The sequence below is a fragment of the Balaenoptera physalus genome (genome assembly GCF_965194825.1).
Source record: "Balaenoptera physalus genome assembly, chromosome: 16".
Classification (NCBI taxonomy): Eukaryota; Metazoa; Chordata; class Mammalia; order Artiodactyla; family Balaenopteridae; genus Balaenoptera; species Balaenoptera physalus.
Window position 1 is genome coordinate 34858647 of NC_138898.1, and position 15314 is coordinate 34873960.

Genomic DNA, 15314 nt, shown 5'->3' on the forward strand with positions numbered 1-15314 from the left:
ATTTTAGACCACAGAATAGTCTCAACTCAGACCACAAATATATGTGAGGTCTGGCTCATGGTTATATTTCTGGAGAGATGGTTCTTTTTTTTCTCTCCACTCAGAGAAAAGCCAAGACAGACAAGTGTTTTTAGTGCAACCCTTTATTTTTATTTTTTTATTTTTTAAAAATATTTTTAGCCTCGCCACATGTCATGTGGGATCCTAGTTCCCCAACCAAGGATTGAACACATGCCCCCTGCAGTGGAAGCTCGGAGTCTTACCCACTGGACCACCAGGGAAGTTCCTACAACCCTCTCCAAGGCACATTTCTTTCTAGTCCATCTTTTCTCTGAGGGTGGAGCTACAGGGCTCTCAGCCTTGTGCAGTGAGCTTCCTTTCAAGCACCCCATCTGGCCATGACCTAGACTTTGTGTCCCGAATGCTGTGTGGCCATTAAAGCTGATATGCTAGGTTTAGGCACCAGCTCAGGATTCACTTACCTCTTGGAACACCCACTCCTGTTTTCCTTTTGGTCTCTAAGGACTTTCTTTACTTTATTCCAGCTTAGTCATGCACGTAAGAGATTTTTAAAAAATATCTTAACCAGCGTTTTTAGATATTTGGTCACAGGGAGGATTTGTCATATCCTTGTAAAGGTGGAAATTCAAAATTCCATATTTGCACCCACTTCTAGCCCTTCTAGCTCCTGTTTCCATGTTAGAAACATTTTCAACACAAATACATCCTAAACCCCTCACAGCCCATATTTTCTGTCATTTAGTCAGCCTTAGCTTTCATTTCTCTGCTGTTTATAGGCCTTTTCTGCATAGGTTGTATATTATGCTATTTAAAAATTTTGTTTATGGCTTTTTTCCCACTTCCACTGAGTTTTCTGTGTTCTCTGAAGTCATTTGTTACAGAAGAGAAGGCTCAAAGCTTTGCCTTTCTTCAGATTCAGCTGTTAGTGAGAGAAGGGAGAAGAGAGAAGGAAATTAAGAATTATCTCCTGTAACTGTTCTCATTGTATTTCCCAGTCTCATCTTGCCTTTTAAAATTTAACTCAGCACTACAATTCTGACTCAGCCAGCAGTCATTCTGTGAACCCAAATCTTTTCTTCCTAGTTTCTCAATCTTTTTTTATTTTTAATGTAACCTGTTTCTCTTTCATATGTATTTATTAACCTAAACTTTCCCTGAAGTTCTTCACTTGATCTCCATCTACTTCCAAAACCACCACCCCAACAGACTCTCTGGAGGTTGAGTCATTTCAGTCCCACCCACACTCTGGTGCTGGTGCTCCTTGGGGGGACAGATGAGGGCTCCACCAGCCTGGGCTTCTGTGTTTGACATTCCCACACGCTGAGGCACCTGCTGTTTCCACCCACAGTGGGATTGTGTTTGCTTTGCAGAGCATGCACTTGGGACCTCTCTGTAATCATAGTCCTACTGCTGTGAGATGGGCAATGTTCACTATGATTCATCCCACTAACTCTGACACCAGGATGGAGCAGTAATGAATGCTTGTTCATCTAGACTTTGCTTATAATGTTAATTTATCACTGCAGAGAAGACCTACAGGAGCATTTACAATTCACTTTTTAAAATCCTGGATGCTGGGACTTCCCTGGCAGTCCAGTGGTTAAGACTTTGTGCTTCCAATATAGGGGACTCAGGTTCAATCCCTGGTCAGGGAACTAAGATCCCACATGCCGCATGGTGTGGCCAAAAAAAAAAAAGGCCTAGATGCTAAATGGCAAATAGCTTAATACATACATGCAACAACTCTGCTTCTGGTACTACTCTTGTCACTGTGATAATTATAAAGTAACTTATATTTGTTGAGCACTTACTACATGCTAGGTTTTATACTAATAAATCATTTAATTCTTACAACAGTCCTATGAGGCAGAGCTATTATTCCCATTTTACAGATGACAACATGGAGATTCAGAGATGTTAAGTAACTTGCCCATGGTCACATAGGCAGTAAGTGGCCATGGTAGGACTAACTCAAGTCTTCTAAACACAAAGTCCACACTCGCCAACATCTTATCTGTCAGGACAAAAATATTCAGATTTCTAATCTATGACTATGAGCTTTTTTACAATAGCCAGAACTTAAATCCGCATTAGCTTGTCCTTTAAGGTAGCAAATTTGAACATATATGTACATTGAAACCATGCTGCTTGCTATTGCATAGAACTGACTTTGGAATTCCTTTGTGAGAACTACTTTCAGAACCAGCATGCGAAACATAAGAAAAGCAATTTCCTTTTGGAGATAAACCTTGCTTTTTAACCCATACCCAGTTACCCTGCAGGATCACCTACATTATTTATCAGATTTCACTCCTAATGCCTCTTGACATTTTCCAAAAGGGTAATTCTGTCCTCTGTGGATGGAGATTTGCCACCAATGAGGACATCCAAAAGAAGTTTCCTTCAATTTGTTAATATGGTTTATCACATTGATTGATTTGCGTATACTGAAGAATCCTTGCATTCCTGGGATAAACCCCACTTGATCATGGTGTATGATCCTTTTAATGTGCTGTTGGATTAGCTAATCTCATCTCAGTAGATGCAGAAAAAGCTTTTGACAAAATTCAACACCGATTTATAATAAAAACGCTCCAGAAAGTAGGCATAGAGGGAACTTACTTACCTCAACATAATAAAGAACATATATGACAAACCCACAGCTGACATCGTTCTCAATGGTACATAACTGAAACCATTTCCACTAAGATCAGGAACAAGACAAGGTTGATCACTCTCACCATTATTATTCAACATAGTTTTGGAAGTTTTAGCAACAGCAATCAGAGAAGAAAAAGAAATAAAAGGAATCCAAATCGGAAAAGAAGAAGTAAAGCTGTCACTGTTTGCAGATGACATGATACTATACATAGAGAATCCTAAAGATGCTACCAGAAAACTACTAGAGCTAATCAACGAATTTGGTAAAGTAGCAAGATACAAAATTAACGCACAGAAATCTCTTGCATTCCTATACACTAATGATGAAAAATCTGAAAGAGAAATTAAGGAAACAATCCCATTTACCATTGCAACAAAAAGAATAAAATACCTAGGAATAAACCTACCTAAGGAGACAAAAGACCTGTATGCAGAAAACTATAAAACACTGATGAAAGAAATTAAAGATGATACCAACAGATGGAGAGATATACCATGTTCTTGGATTTGAAGAATCAACATTGTGAAAATGACTATACTACCCAAAGCAATCTACAGATTTAATGCAATCCCTATCAAATTACCAATGGCATTTTTCACAGAACTAGAAAAAAAATTTTCACAATTTGTATGGAAAAACAAAAGACCCCAAAAGGCCAAAGCAATCTTGAGAAAGAAAAACAGAGCTGGAGGAATCAGGCTCCCTGACTTCAGACTATACTACAAAACTACAGTAATCAAGACAGTATGGTACTGGCACAAAAACAGAAATATAGATCAATGGAACAGGATAGAAAGCCCAGAGATAAACCCACACACATATGGTCACCTTATTTTTCATAAAGGGGGCAAGAATATACAATGGAGAAAAGACAACCTCTTCAATAAGTGGTGCTGGGAAAACTGGACAGCTACATGTAAAAGAATGAAATTAGAACACTCCCTAACACCATATACAAAAATAAACTCAAAATGGATTAAAGACCTAAATATAAGGCCAGACACTGTAAAACTCTTAGAGGAAAACATAGCTAGAACACTCTATGGCATACATCACAGCAAGATCTTTTTTGACCCACCTCCTAGAGAAATGGAAATAAAAACAAAACTAAACAAATGGGTCCTAATGAAACTTAAAAGCTTTTGCACAACAAAGGAAACCATAAACAAGACGAAAAGACAATCCTCAGAATGGGAGAAAATATTTGCAAATGAAGCAACTGACAAAGGATTAATCGCCAAAATTTACAAGCAGCTCTTGCAGCTCAATATCAAAAAAACAAATCACCCAATCCCAAAATGGGCAGAAGACCTAAATAGACATTTCTCCAAAGAAGATATACAGATTGCCAACAAACACATGGAAGGATGCTCAACATCACTAATCATTAGAGAAATGCAAATCAAAACTACAATGAGGTATCACCTCACACCGGTCAGAATGGCCATCATCAAAAAATCTACAAAGAATAAATGCTGGAGAGGGTGTGGAGAAAAGGGAACTCTCTTGCACTGCTGGTGGGAATGTAAATTGATACAGCCACTACAGAGAACAGTATGGAGGTTCCTTAAAAAACTAAAAATAGAACTACCATACGACCCAGCAATCCCACTACTGGGCATATACCCTGAGAAAACCATAATTCAAAGAGTCATGTACCACAATGTTCATTGCAGCTCTATTTACAATAGCCAGGACATGGAAGCAACCTAAGTGTCCATCAACAGATGAATGGATAAAGAAGACGTGGCACATATATACAGTGGAATATTACTCAGCCATAAAAAGAAATGAAATTGAGTTATTTGTAGTGAGGTGGCTGGACCTAGAGTCTATCATACCGAGTGAAGTAAGTCAGAAAGAGAAAAACACATATATGTATGCTAACACATATATATGGAATCTAAAAAAAAAAAAAAAGGTTCTGAAGAACCTAGGGGCAGGACAGGAATAAAGACGCAGACGTAGAGAATGGACTTGAGGACACGGGGAGGGGGAAGGGTAAGCTGGGACGAAGTGAGAGAGTGTCATTGATTTACATACACTTCCAAATGTAAAATAGATAGCTGGTGGGAAGCAGCCACATAGCACAGGGAGATCAGCTTGGTGCTTTGTGACCACCTAGAGGGGTGGGATAGGGAGGGTGGGAGGGAGAAGCAAGAAGGAGATATGTGGATATATGTATATGTATAGCTGATTCACTTTGTTATAAAGCAGAAACTAACACACCATTGTAAAGCAATTATACTCCAATAAAGATGTTAAAAAAAAAAAGTTTCCGGAGCAAGTGAAGACACTTTCTAAGAGGCTCCAAAATGTTCTCAGCAACATCAGCATTTTTAAAATAAGAACTCGCCCCCCCCACTCCCCAGGGCGATTACTTTGAAGGGGGAACACTCAGCTATATATTTACATTCTGGTGTATTTGTTTCCAATTCAGTCTGTCACTTCATAGATGTTCTTAACTTTGATTTGATGTGGAGTGAAATCTGTTTACACAAATATGTGTCTAACAAAAATACTGCTATGTGTAGAGAAATATCAGACTTTCCTTGTCTGTCTCTCTCAGAATGTCTTACTGCTGGTGTCAACACTGGAACTGGCTCAGTTTTGACAGGAATTCTGTTCTGTTCCTCTTTAAATCTTAAAACTAGGAAATACTGACTTGTGGATTTGGACAGATTGTGAGTAGGCCCTCATTCTTCTTCAAGGAAAACGGATTGGCTTTTTGCTTCTCCAGCAAAGGGGAATGATCTTCTTGCTAAATATGTCTCCAGCAACACTTCAAGCATCATTTTTAAAGTGCTTACTTTTTTCTTACAGTGAAGGTTAAGGTTAAAGTTTCAAGCATCATCTTAATTAGCGGCTCACGTTTAAATCAACTCTGCTGAAGTAAACAGCCGTATTCAAAATGGTAATGTTGCCATAGCAACCTAAATCCAACTCATTTGCTTTTTCTGCTCACAATTGTTCCTTACTATCTAGGCCAGGATTTGAAACAAATCTGCTGAAACATCCCATGTAAATGAGATTTTAAAAACCACCTGGGGGAAAAACACTTTAAAACAACGGCTTTAAATGGTACTGTGAAGCTCCTAATTCGAAATGGCTCCTGAAGGAGCTTAGGTGCCTTGTCTGATGGCCTCTCCTGGTCATCCCTTCTCAGGACTCCTCGTGCCCAGAACGTGGACGGGGTCAATGGATCACAGTTCTTTTTTTTAACAATCAATGGATTACAGTTCTTTTTTTTTAACAATTTTTTTAATTGAAAAACTTGATTTACAATGTTAATTTCTGTTGTACAGCAAAGTGATTCAGTTATACATATATATATATACATTTTTAAAATATTTTTTTCCATTATGGTTTATCTCAGGACCTTAAATATAGTTCTCTGTGCTATACAGTAAGACCTTGTCGTTATCCATTCTGTAAGTAATAGTTTGCATCTGCTAACCCCAAACTCCCAGTTTATCCCTCCCCCACCGGCCCTTCCCTTTGGCAACAAGTCTATTCTCTATGTCTGTGGGGACCACAGCTCTTGTTCCAACTTTAGCTAAACAGTTCTGGTCCAGAAAGTGAGAGAGTTGAACAAGGTAACTCCCCTTGGCTTTTCCAGCTGTGAAAGGGTCAGGTTCTCTGTCCCATTAACTTGGTTACTACTTAACAAAATACGAAACCAAGCTGTTTTAAATCAAGCCTCAGGCTAATCCTCAGTCTCACAGTAAAGAAAAGAATTGTTATGCATTTCTAGGATCTAAGCCTGTGGTCTCTAAACGTCAATTATGAATCATCTCAGGAGGCTCTTGAACCCCTTGCCTGGCCCATCATCACCAACATGTAAAACCATCAGCGATCCTCATTATGGCAAATGATATTTACATGAAAATGATTTTAATTAAGAAAATTAATGATCAGATTAGCCTTTTTTTTGTGTTCTAGTTGCAAATCTCTGCATTAAGTGACTCTGGAGACTTGGTCCTATCTTAATTTTCTTGTCTGGAAAATGAGACTCAGTAAGCTGGATGTGATCCCCGCCCCTGGATCAGGCTTGGTGTATGACTTTTTTATTAAATCGAGTAGAAACATAATATCACTTTTTGGTAGTGATAAGCTGACACCAGGAGAGTTGTTTTGCTTGAGAAAGTTTGCCATTAGAACAAAAACAGAACTTGAGGCTTCTCATGAAGTCTGTTTTTCATCCTCATATTTTTTTTTTTTAATCCCCTTCAGACTGGAAAAAAAACTAGTCCTGAGATTAATTGGAGAAAAGTCAGACAAAGATATTGTTTTCTTTATAATTCATTTTCTATGCCATTAAAAAGAATATAGAAAAGAGACAAAAAAAAACAGAAAGAAAAATGGTAAAGAATATGAACAGGCAGTTCACAGTAAGGAAACTCAAGTGGCCAATAAGTATATGAAGAGCAGCTCAGCCATGCGAGTAATCAGAGAAATGTGAACCCAATAATGAGATACCGCTTGAAATGTCTGACAATATCAGGGTTTGGCGAAGCTGTGGAGAAACAGGAAAATCTAGACAGTGCTGGTGGGACTGTAAATGCTGCAACCACTTTGGAGAGTGATCTGTCAGGATCTAGTGAAATCGAAAACGCATGTTTCCTTCAACTCAGCAATTCCACTCCTGTATGTATTTCCAGAGAAAGTCTCACAAGTGCACAAGGGCTCACTAAGGCCTTGTTTGTGATAGTGAAAAATTAGGCACAAACCCACATGTCCTTCAGCAAGAGGATGGATGAAAACTAATGCAGCCTGTCCCTACATTCACATATATATATATATATATATATATCTCAATAATGGCTAGAAGTAAAAAATCATAAGGTTGGGTGAAAAAAAGCAAAACTTTGTATATTGAAAATAAGATTAAAAAGATCATCACACATAAAGCAACACTGTCTTGCTTATGGATACATATATATGTAAGGTATAAAAATGGGCTGGAAGGAATCAATTTCTATGTAGGAATTTCTATTTCTATGTCAACTTTAATTGAATTGTTTAATTCTTCTTTAATAGGAAAAAAACACTTGAAGCAAATATGACATATGTTAATTGTCAATCTGGAGTGGTGTGAACTTAGATATTATAGTTCCCTGTAATTTTCAGAACATTTTAATTTCTTTAGAAAAAGACATAAAATGCCAAGGTAAAAGTAAGATAGCTTATGAATCAGACAGTAGAGACTGACCTTATTAATTGCCCTGGGCACCTACTTTTAGGGCTGTTCACCTATCACACATATTTTTGTATTTTTCCAGCATTCATTTTATTTCACAACAGTTGCCTTTTAGAGGTCTGTGTCCTCTGCCCATTGCATCTGTTCGTCATTAGGATGAAAGGTGACAGCATGGGTGATTCATCCAGTTTTTACTTTCAGATGTAAGTAAGTACAGACCTAGACTGTGGTTTCAAAAGCACCTGACCAGACCATCCATCCTTTGAGGTGTTAACTGGGATTAAATATCTTGATGTCCACACCTCCTTGGGCTCCCTTGTATGTGGTTTTTGTCCTTTAAAGGAACAGCTGCAAATTCTAAACTGTATAAACCATCAGGCAAAAGGAGGCTTAAGCTGATTGATTTTTCTTGTCATTAATTTTACGTTATTAATAAGATAGGAAGTAAGTAACAGTGCTGGTGTTATACCTTAAGAGGAGGGGGACAGTCAGATGAAACCAGAAAGAGGAATCTAAGCAAGTTGCTGATAGGGTAGAGTGAACAGAGACCCTTCACTTGCAGGGCAGTAATAAAAAGGTTCTTGGACAGCAAGAGGGTAGGAGAAATACCAGGTATGAAAAAGAGGGGAAAGGAAAAGAGGATGGTCTTGGAGTACAGTAGAACAAATCCACAGAAGGTTTAGCAAAAAAAAAAAAAAAGTCTGTAGGTACATTATTTATACCACAGACTGGGATTATTTCTGGCATCAAACTCAACCCCCCTGCCCCGCCCCAGGTATGTGTGGTGGAACGTCTCACTGTTGACCAAGGTATATCTGCCCCCTCCTCCAGCATCAGCTTATATATGTAATTTATCATGATTCATGTATTCACATAGTGGATTGTGTAATCCAAGGCCCGTTTGAGAGTGAAAAAGGGTGCTATTAATAATTAATTGAGACAATAGGCACAAACTGGGGATTTCCTGGGCAAACACCCCAGTTATGCTAGTGAATAGTGGTCACCCTACTAATACACACATTTACATGTGCATTTGAAAGTAAAACTCATCAAATAAAACAAAACATCAAAATTTTTAAAATGTATCTACTATGTGCTGTCCCTGGGGATACACCAGGTAACAAGAGAGACAAAAAACCTTGAGTAGGAGAAGATATTGACAATAAACAAACAAGTCATATATTATTAGGTACTATTAGGTTTATATGGAAAGTATAAGGCAGACAAGGGAGATAGGGACAGCCAGGGTCTAGGGAGTGAAGGAAATGTAATTTTAAACAGTGTGCTCAAGGAAAGTATGGCAGACTGAATTATTGTTCACCAGTAATCTCTGCCTCTCCCTACAGGAGAATTTTTCTTCCTCATTCTTTTGAAATCAGGTTTGGCCATACAACTTAACATTGGCAATGATATGTGAACAGAAGTGACAGAGCTCTCCCGGTGACTGTCTGCTCCACCATGCTCTTTTCCCTCTGCTATAGTCACTAAACAATGTTGAGGTAGTGGCTGCCCCAGTGGCCTGGGTTCCAGGGAAAGGGCAAGGATGATACAGATCCACTTGTAGTATGACACAGAGTGCAAGTAGTAAGAAACAATCCCTTGTTGTTTTATGAGATTTGGGGCTTGCTTGTTAAGTAGCATACCTAGCCCATCCTGACTAATACAGAAGGCCTCACTGAGAAGGTAACATCTGAACAGAGAACTGAAGGTTGTGAGGAAACCAACTGTGCAGATATGTGGAAAAATCATGTTCCACAGGGAGGAACAGCAAGTGCAAAAGTTTTGAAGAGGGAACATTCTTGATGCGTTCCAGGATCAGGAAAGAAGCCAGGATGCAGAGGTATCAGCACCCTGTGGCCTGTGGGGCTGGAGGTAGGACTTATTTTTGTCCATCCAGTGATCCTGCTCAATCCTCTATTCCTCCACAAAGTATGGAGTGGGGAGGCAGGAATGAGAGGCATAGGAGAGGATATGAAGGAAAGGTAGGTGAGATCTGGAGCAGGAAGATGCAGCCTAGCAGAGTGGTGCCCCACATCCTTGGACCACAAACCCTAATATACTAAAATTGGTAGCTCACCCATGTAGATACCTTGGGAGGCCTCTGACTGCTGTCATGAAGAAGATGAGTCAGTGCATCCAAAGTGTGCCCTCCTCCCATTCACCTTGTTCTCATGCCTGTGACTTTTTCTTAGAGCCTCCAACAGACAAACCAAGGCAGCAGGGTCACCCTTAGGAGTGTGCCATTCAGTGCCCTGAGAAAGGGGCAGCTTCCCCTCCAAGCAACATAGAAGACCATACAAACCACATGTTCCTTCTTTCCTTGAATCCTGATAATTCGTCATATTTTTATTGTCTTAAGAGTAGATTTCTTTCAGCTCTGTACAGCCTTGAAGCCACAGATCCTCCCAATTAGCAGTTGCTGGTAAAAGAAACTCTGGACAAACAGGCAGAGTGGGCAGCTATTGATGCTGCTGCCTGGAGGAGGCAGAGTTAAACGTCAAGCCCATTTAAAGGGAACCTGTTAAGGATGGAACCTAAAATGTGCCGCAGAGGTCAAACCCCACTGTGCACTTATCAGCTGCAGAAGTAGGCACTGAAGAGTCACTGGAAGAAACCCCCATTAAATATCCGGGTTTCTGATGGCCAATGGCATTAATCTCAGAACGCAGCCATTAATCTCAAATGCTCCATGCTAATTGACTGTCTCGGATTACTAAACTCAAATAACCTCTATAACTCCTCAAGATATAAAAATAGTTTTAGGTTTATAAGAATCTCAAATATCTATACGTTATCTCTTCTCTCTTTGGTCAAAAGAAAATTTAACAAACGGATGTTCTGGTGGATAGATGACCTGGAAGCAATGCATGCAAGAGCATTGTGGCGTCAAGCCCCATCCTTCTCTCTTCTTGCAAATCCTAGAGAAATCTATTCATGATGGAAAGCATATTGAAATAAAAAGGGAAATTCCACCCAATTTATATAATGCCAAAATCATTAGGACTGGGGCCCTTACTGAGAAAAAAAAAAAAAAGCCATCTCAAGGTCTGAGAGGGAAGGAAAGCATGGTGCAGATAGGTGCCAGCAAGAAGGGCATTCACTATGCAAGGATCAGTAAGTAGCAAAGATGTCTCGGGGAGCTCAAGGCAAATCAATCTATTACAATTCAGTGGGATTCAGCATTCACTTCCCACTCCTTCCAGAATCCTTTGAGCCAGTGTTGCTCTCTGGGGGTGGAGGGCACTACTGGCATTTGGGGAAAGGATGATTCTTTGATATATGGGACTGTTCTGTGCATTGTAGGATGTTTACATCCTTGAGCCCACTCACTAAATGCAAGTAGCACTGTCCAATCACTGACACAAAAACATCCCCAGTCTGTCCCTAGAGTAGAGTCCCCAGTTGAGAGCCCTACAGGTCTGAGCTCTAGCAACAGGTAGAATAAAGCGGGATTTGAATATAGCTGTGAGGATGCTCCGCTGAGCAGGAACTGACCAAGTTATCAGAGATCCATCTTCCATCCACGTGTAGGTGCATCAGGAAAAGAAGTGATTGGCTTTGTATACTGGTGAAGAAACTTTTAATACGTTTGGGTAAATTTAAATTTAAATAATTTTTTTTCATGATAAAATGTTTTTTATTTGTACTATAAATGTTAATTAGGAATTCTTTAATGAAACGTTTACCTTTTTTGGAGATGGGTCAAGGGAATGGTGGGTACAAATACCTAAGAAATAGTATGAGCCAATGTAAAAATAAGGAGTTGTTTGAAAGCCAAAACTGATCCTTAAACTATCTGAGAAATGAAATGTCAGGATCCCAATTTCAAGTGTGAGCCTCACTACTAACTAGCTGTGCAAATTTTTAAACCCCTATATCTCTATGCCTGTCTCTCATCTGTGAAATTATTGCAGCAGGTCTCTTTACACATAAATAAAAATCAAAGCAAAACAAAACCCTTCAACTGCAACAGCAACAGGATAGAGCTGACAGAAAAGTTCATGTCTTAGAGAACAAATCAAGAAATGGATTACTTTATGTTAGAATAAAAACATTTAAAAATGATTTGGATGCCTTCCTCCCAGGATGGAGTGAGGAAAACAGCCTAGATGCCTCAGAGCCTCATTCTTGGTTGGATTTACTCCACCAGGACCGTGCTTCACACCCAGTGGGAGCACAGTAAATGCTGAGTGAGTGCTGACACCTGCTTTGTGCAGCATGCATGAATGGCAGTGCATTCCCTAGCAACTGAACAGCGTACAATAATGCTTATGAATTTTTAGATTAAATTTACCCAAACATATTAAATGTTTAAATTTAAATTAAATGTTTTAAATTTAAATAATTTACCCAAACATTTAATATACCCGAAAGGCCACAACAGCCACATGATTAGAGAGATGGCTTTGTAGTTGGAAGTAAAGCAAATTTTAAAAGGAAATCAAAGTCTGAAATGAACTGGAGGCAGTGTTCAAAAGAACTGATGTAGTAAATAACTCAATGCATGTTGTCATTACTCTTCTGGAAAGGGGAAGGAGGGTTTCTTTGAAGACAAGCTACTGTCTGCTTGACATTTGCATGTAAAATAGAGGAGACAGGCTAGTTTTTTAGGTTCTTTCGTGGATACTGAATTTCAAAAATTAAATGAAATATAACAGTGAGACACAGATGAAAAGTTTTTAAATCTGCATATCAAAGTTATTGATCAGTTACTTAATAAGTACCTGCCCTGCTACTTGGAGTGTCACTGCTGAGCTCTCCTTCTCTCTCCCACTCTTCCCATTGACACTTCTCAGCCTCTGGCTTCCTGCCTTACCCCCCAGGACCAGATCATCTGTGGGGAGGAAGGTGTGAAGGAACACCTCATGCTGCCGTGGTGGGACCCTTCCCCTTCCCCTTTCTCCTCACCTCTCTAATGGCAGTACATTCGTTAGGCGAGTACATTTGCCAAGCCCTGGACTAAGGCTGTTTTGTTTGTTTTAATTTTAAAGTAGGCCACCCAAAGAAATTTTAACAATTATTCCTCCAGAGGTTTGTTTTAATTTTTTTCTTGAAACAATCTCAAACTCAGAAAACTTGCAAGTACAAGTAACATTTTTTTTCATGAATTATTTGAGAGTAAGCCACCAACCTGTTGCCCACCATCCCTGATTTTCCTACAAACAAGGACATTCTCCTACAAAGCCCAATGAAACCATCAAAATCAGGAAATTAACAGTGACACATTACTACCGTCTCATCCCCAGACCCCATTCATGGGGCCCAAGAATGTTCTGTAGAGCAAAAAGAGCCAGAGGAAATCATGTGCTGCATTTAGTCGTCCTGTCTCTGTAGTCTCCTTCAGTCTGGAACAACTGCTCAGCCTTTCCTTGGTTTTCATGAACTTGGCACTTCTGAAGAGTACAGGCCATTCATTTCGTAGAATGTCTCTTGATTTGGTTTTGTCTGCCGCTTCCTCATAATTGGTTCAGGTGATGCACCTTTGGCAGGACTATCCGAGAAGTGATGCTGGGTCTTCCCGTTACACCTGGTCAGGTGGCACATGATTTTGATTTGTCCTGTTACTGATGGTGCTCATTTAGATCACTTGTGGATGGTGATATTTGCCACGCTTCTCTGCTATATTTAAAGTTATTCTTTTTCCCTTTGTAACTAATAAGTATCTTATGGGGAGGTACTCTGAGGCTGTAAGTATCCCATTCCTCTTCAAACTTTCAATTATTTTATGGATTCATGGTTTTCTGTTTTAATAAATGGGTTATAATCTGTTAACTCTCATTTTTTTGATGCTCAAGTTGTTCCAGATTTGGCCAGAGGATCCCTTTTGAGCTGGCCTCAGCTCCCCCTTGCTGTGCCCCCATCATTCTTCGAGCATTAGAGAATGGTGAGATGTTCCAGGCTCATCTTGTACTTTCCTATCACCAGCCTGGAATCAGCCATTCTTCAAGGTGGGCTAAGTGCTTTGCATATATTATCTTAGTTAATTCTCACAACATGAGAATCATGAGCTGATAACTGGTAGTGTCTCCATTTTGCACACCAGGAGACTGAGTCTCAGAGGTGTTAAGTAACTTAGTGTTGCACAACTGGAATTTGGCAGAGCAGGGATTTGAACTTGGGTCTACTTGACTTTGGAGACTGTGTTACAAGTCACTCTGCTTTAGATGATCCCCAGCTTTCCACTCTGTCTATCCACATCACCTTCCACGTTGTAGAACCTATTGACCTATGTGGATAAGAAAGTTGCTATTGGAAAGTGTGCTCAGCATTCCAAGTGAGGTGGCCAGGAAGTCCTCTCCTGCAGTTTCTCTGACACAAGGACTGGAAAGGGGCCAGCCTCTGCCACCCTCACCCTCTGCCCATCCAGGAGGCTGCAGTTCAGCAATGGGCTTGTTGGGAGGAACTTAGGCAGAACTAGGCAGAAGCTCTGGGCATAGCAGCAGCAAAGGAAATTTCTTTTCCTTTTTTAAAAATTTTATTTTATTTTTTAGGCTTGAGGGGCCTGGGACATAAACTAGGCTTGCTGAAATCCAGTGTAACGGAAGCACCATCCCTGCCACTGAATTCTTTAAAAAGCACGGTCGCTGTTGTCTGTCCCAGGAGCCTGTCTGGCCACTCTGTGAATTCTCTCTCCTTCTGCCTCCAGGCTGGGTCTCAGGCTGCTGAAGGTACAGCCAGCTGGTAGAGGGGGATAATGACAACCAGCCATGGAGTAGTTTAGTTTCTGCTTCTTCTTGCCACATGGCCTTGTTCATTAACCCTCCTCCTGTTTCCACAGTCTCTGATTCTGGTCCCTTCCTAATAAGACTGCACGTAGCCTTCTCCAAAGAGGCACCCCTCACTAATTCTGCTACGTGCTGATCCTTCCCTTACACTGCATTTGTCTTTGCATCCACACTGTCCCCAGTCAATGTCATCACATCTTTGTGTATTTATGTATATCCTGTGAGTATTTTCCAGTTGTTTGATGTCTAGAAGTATGTCTCCTCTTCCTAGTTAAGGTCTAACTATCTCAGGTGAAGAACATGGTCTTCAGCATCCTCTGTTTATCTTGTAGCAACTTGTAATGAGTTACATTTATATCATCACCTTTCTGTAAATGTGTGTTGAGTCAATGAATGCTTGTCCACGTGTGGCCCTGCGTGTGTCTCACAAAACGTGTGTCCACATTCTTTTTGGATACTCTAATGCTTTGGATTATACTTCTCCATTCCCTGTATTACCGTAGAAGTTCTAGGCGAGAGATCGTTTAGTAAAACTCTTGTTTTGTAGATGAGAAAGCCAAAGCTCAGAAAGGTGTCATATCTACCTGGTAGTAAAACTAGAGTCAAAACCCCAAATCCTGCCTCCTTTTCTAAAACTTCACCCACTGCATCATTCAACATTCTTCATCATTAGCAAGTACAAATATTTTTTATTATAACTATTTGT

At 39.9% G+C, this 15314-nt stretch overlaps 1 protein-coding gene across 7 annotated transcripts in view; it reads left to right on the forward strand.

Annotated features, from left to right (window-relative positions):
- Nucleotides 1-15314, forward strand: part of SHLD1 (shieldin complex subunit 1) — a 109526-nt gene that overhangs the window by 84918 nt on the left and 9294 nt on the right. For 2 of the 7 annotated variants that reach the window (XR_014255076.1, XM_082431452.1), the window contains one exon: nt 13679-13831. The exons of the other annotated variants lie outside the window; for them this stretch is intronic. Coding sequence is in view for 1 of the 2 variants with exons in the window: in XM_082431452.1 (XP_082287578.1) it covers nt 13765-13831 (67 nt within the window). In the remaining variant the exon portion in view is untranslated. The remainder of the gene's footprint in view (nt 1-13678; nt 13832-15314) is intronic. 7 annotated transcript variants of the gene reach the window in all.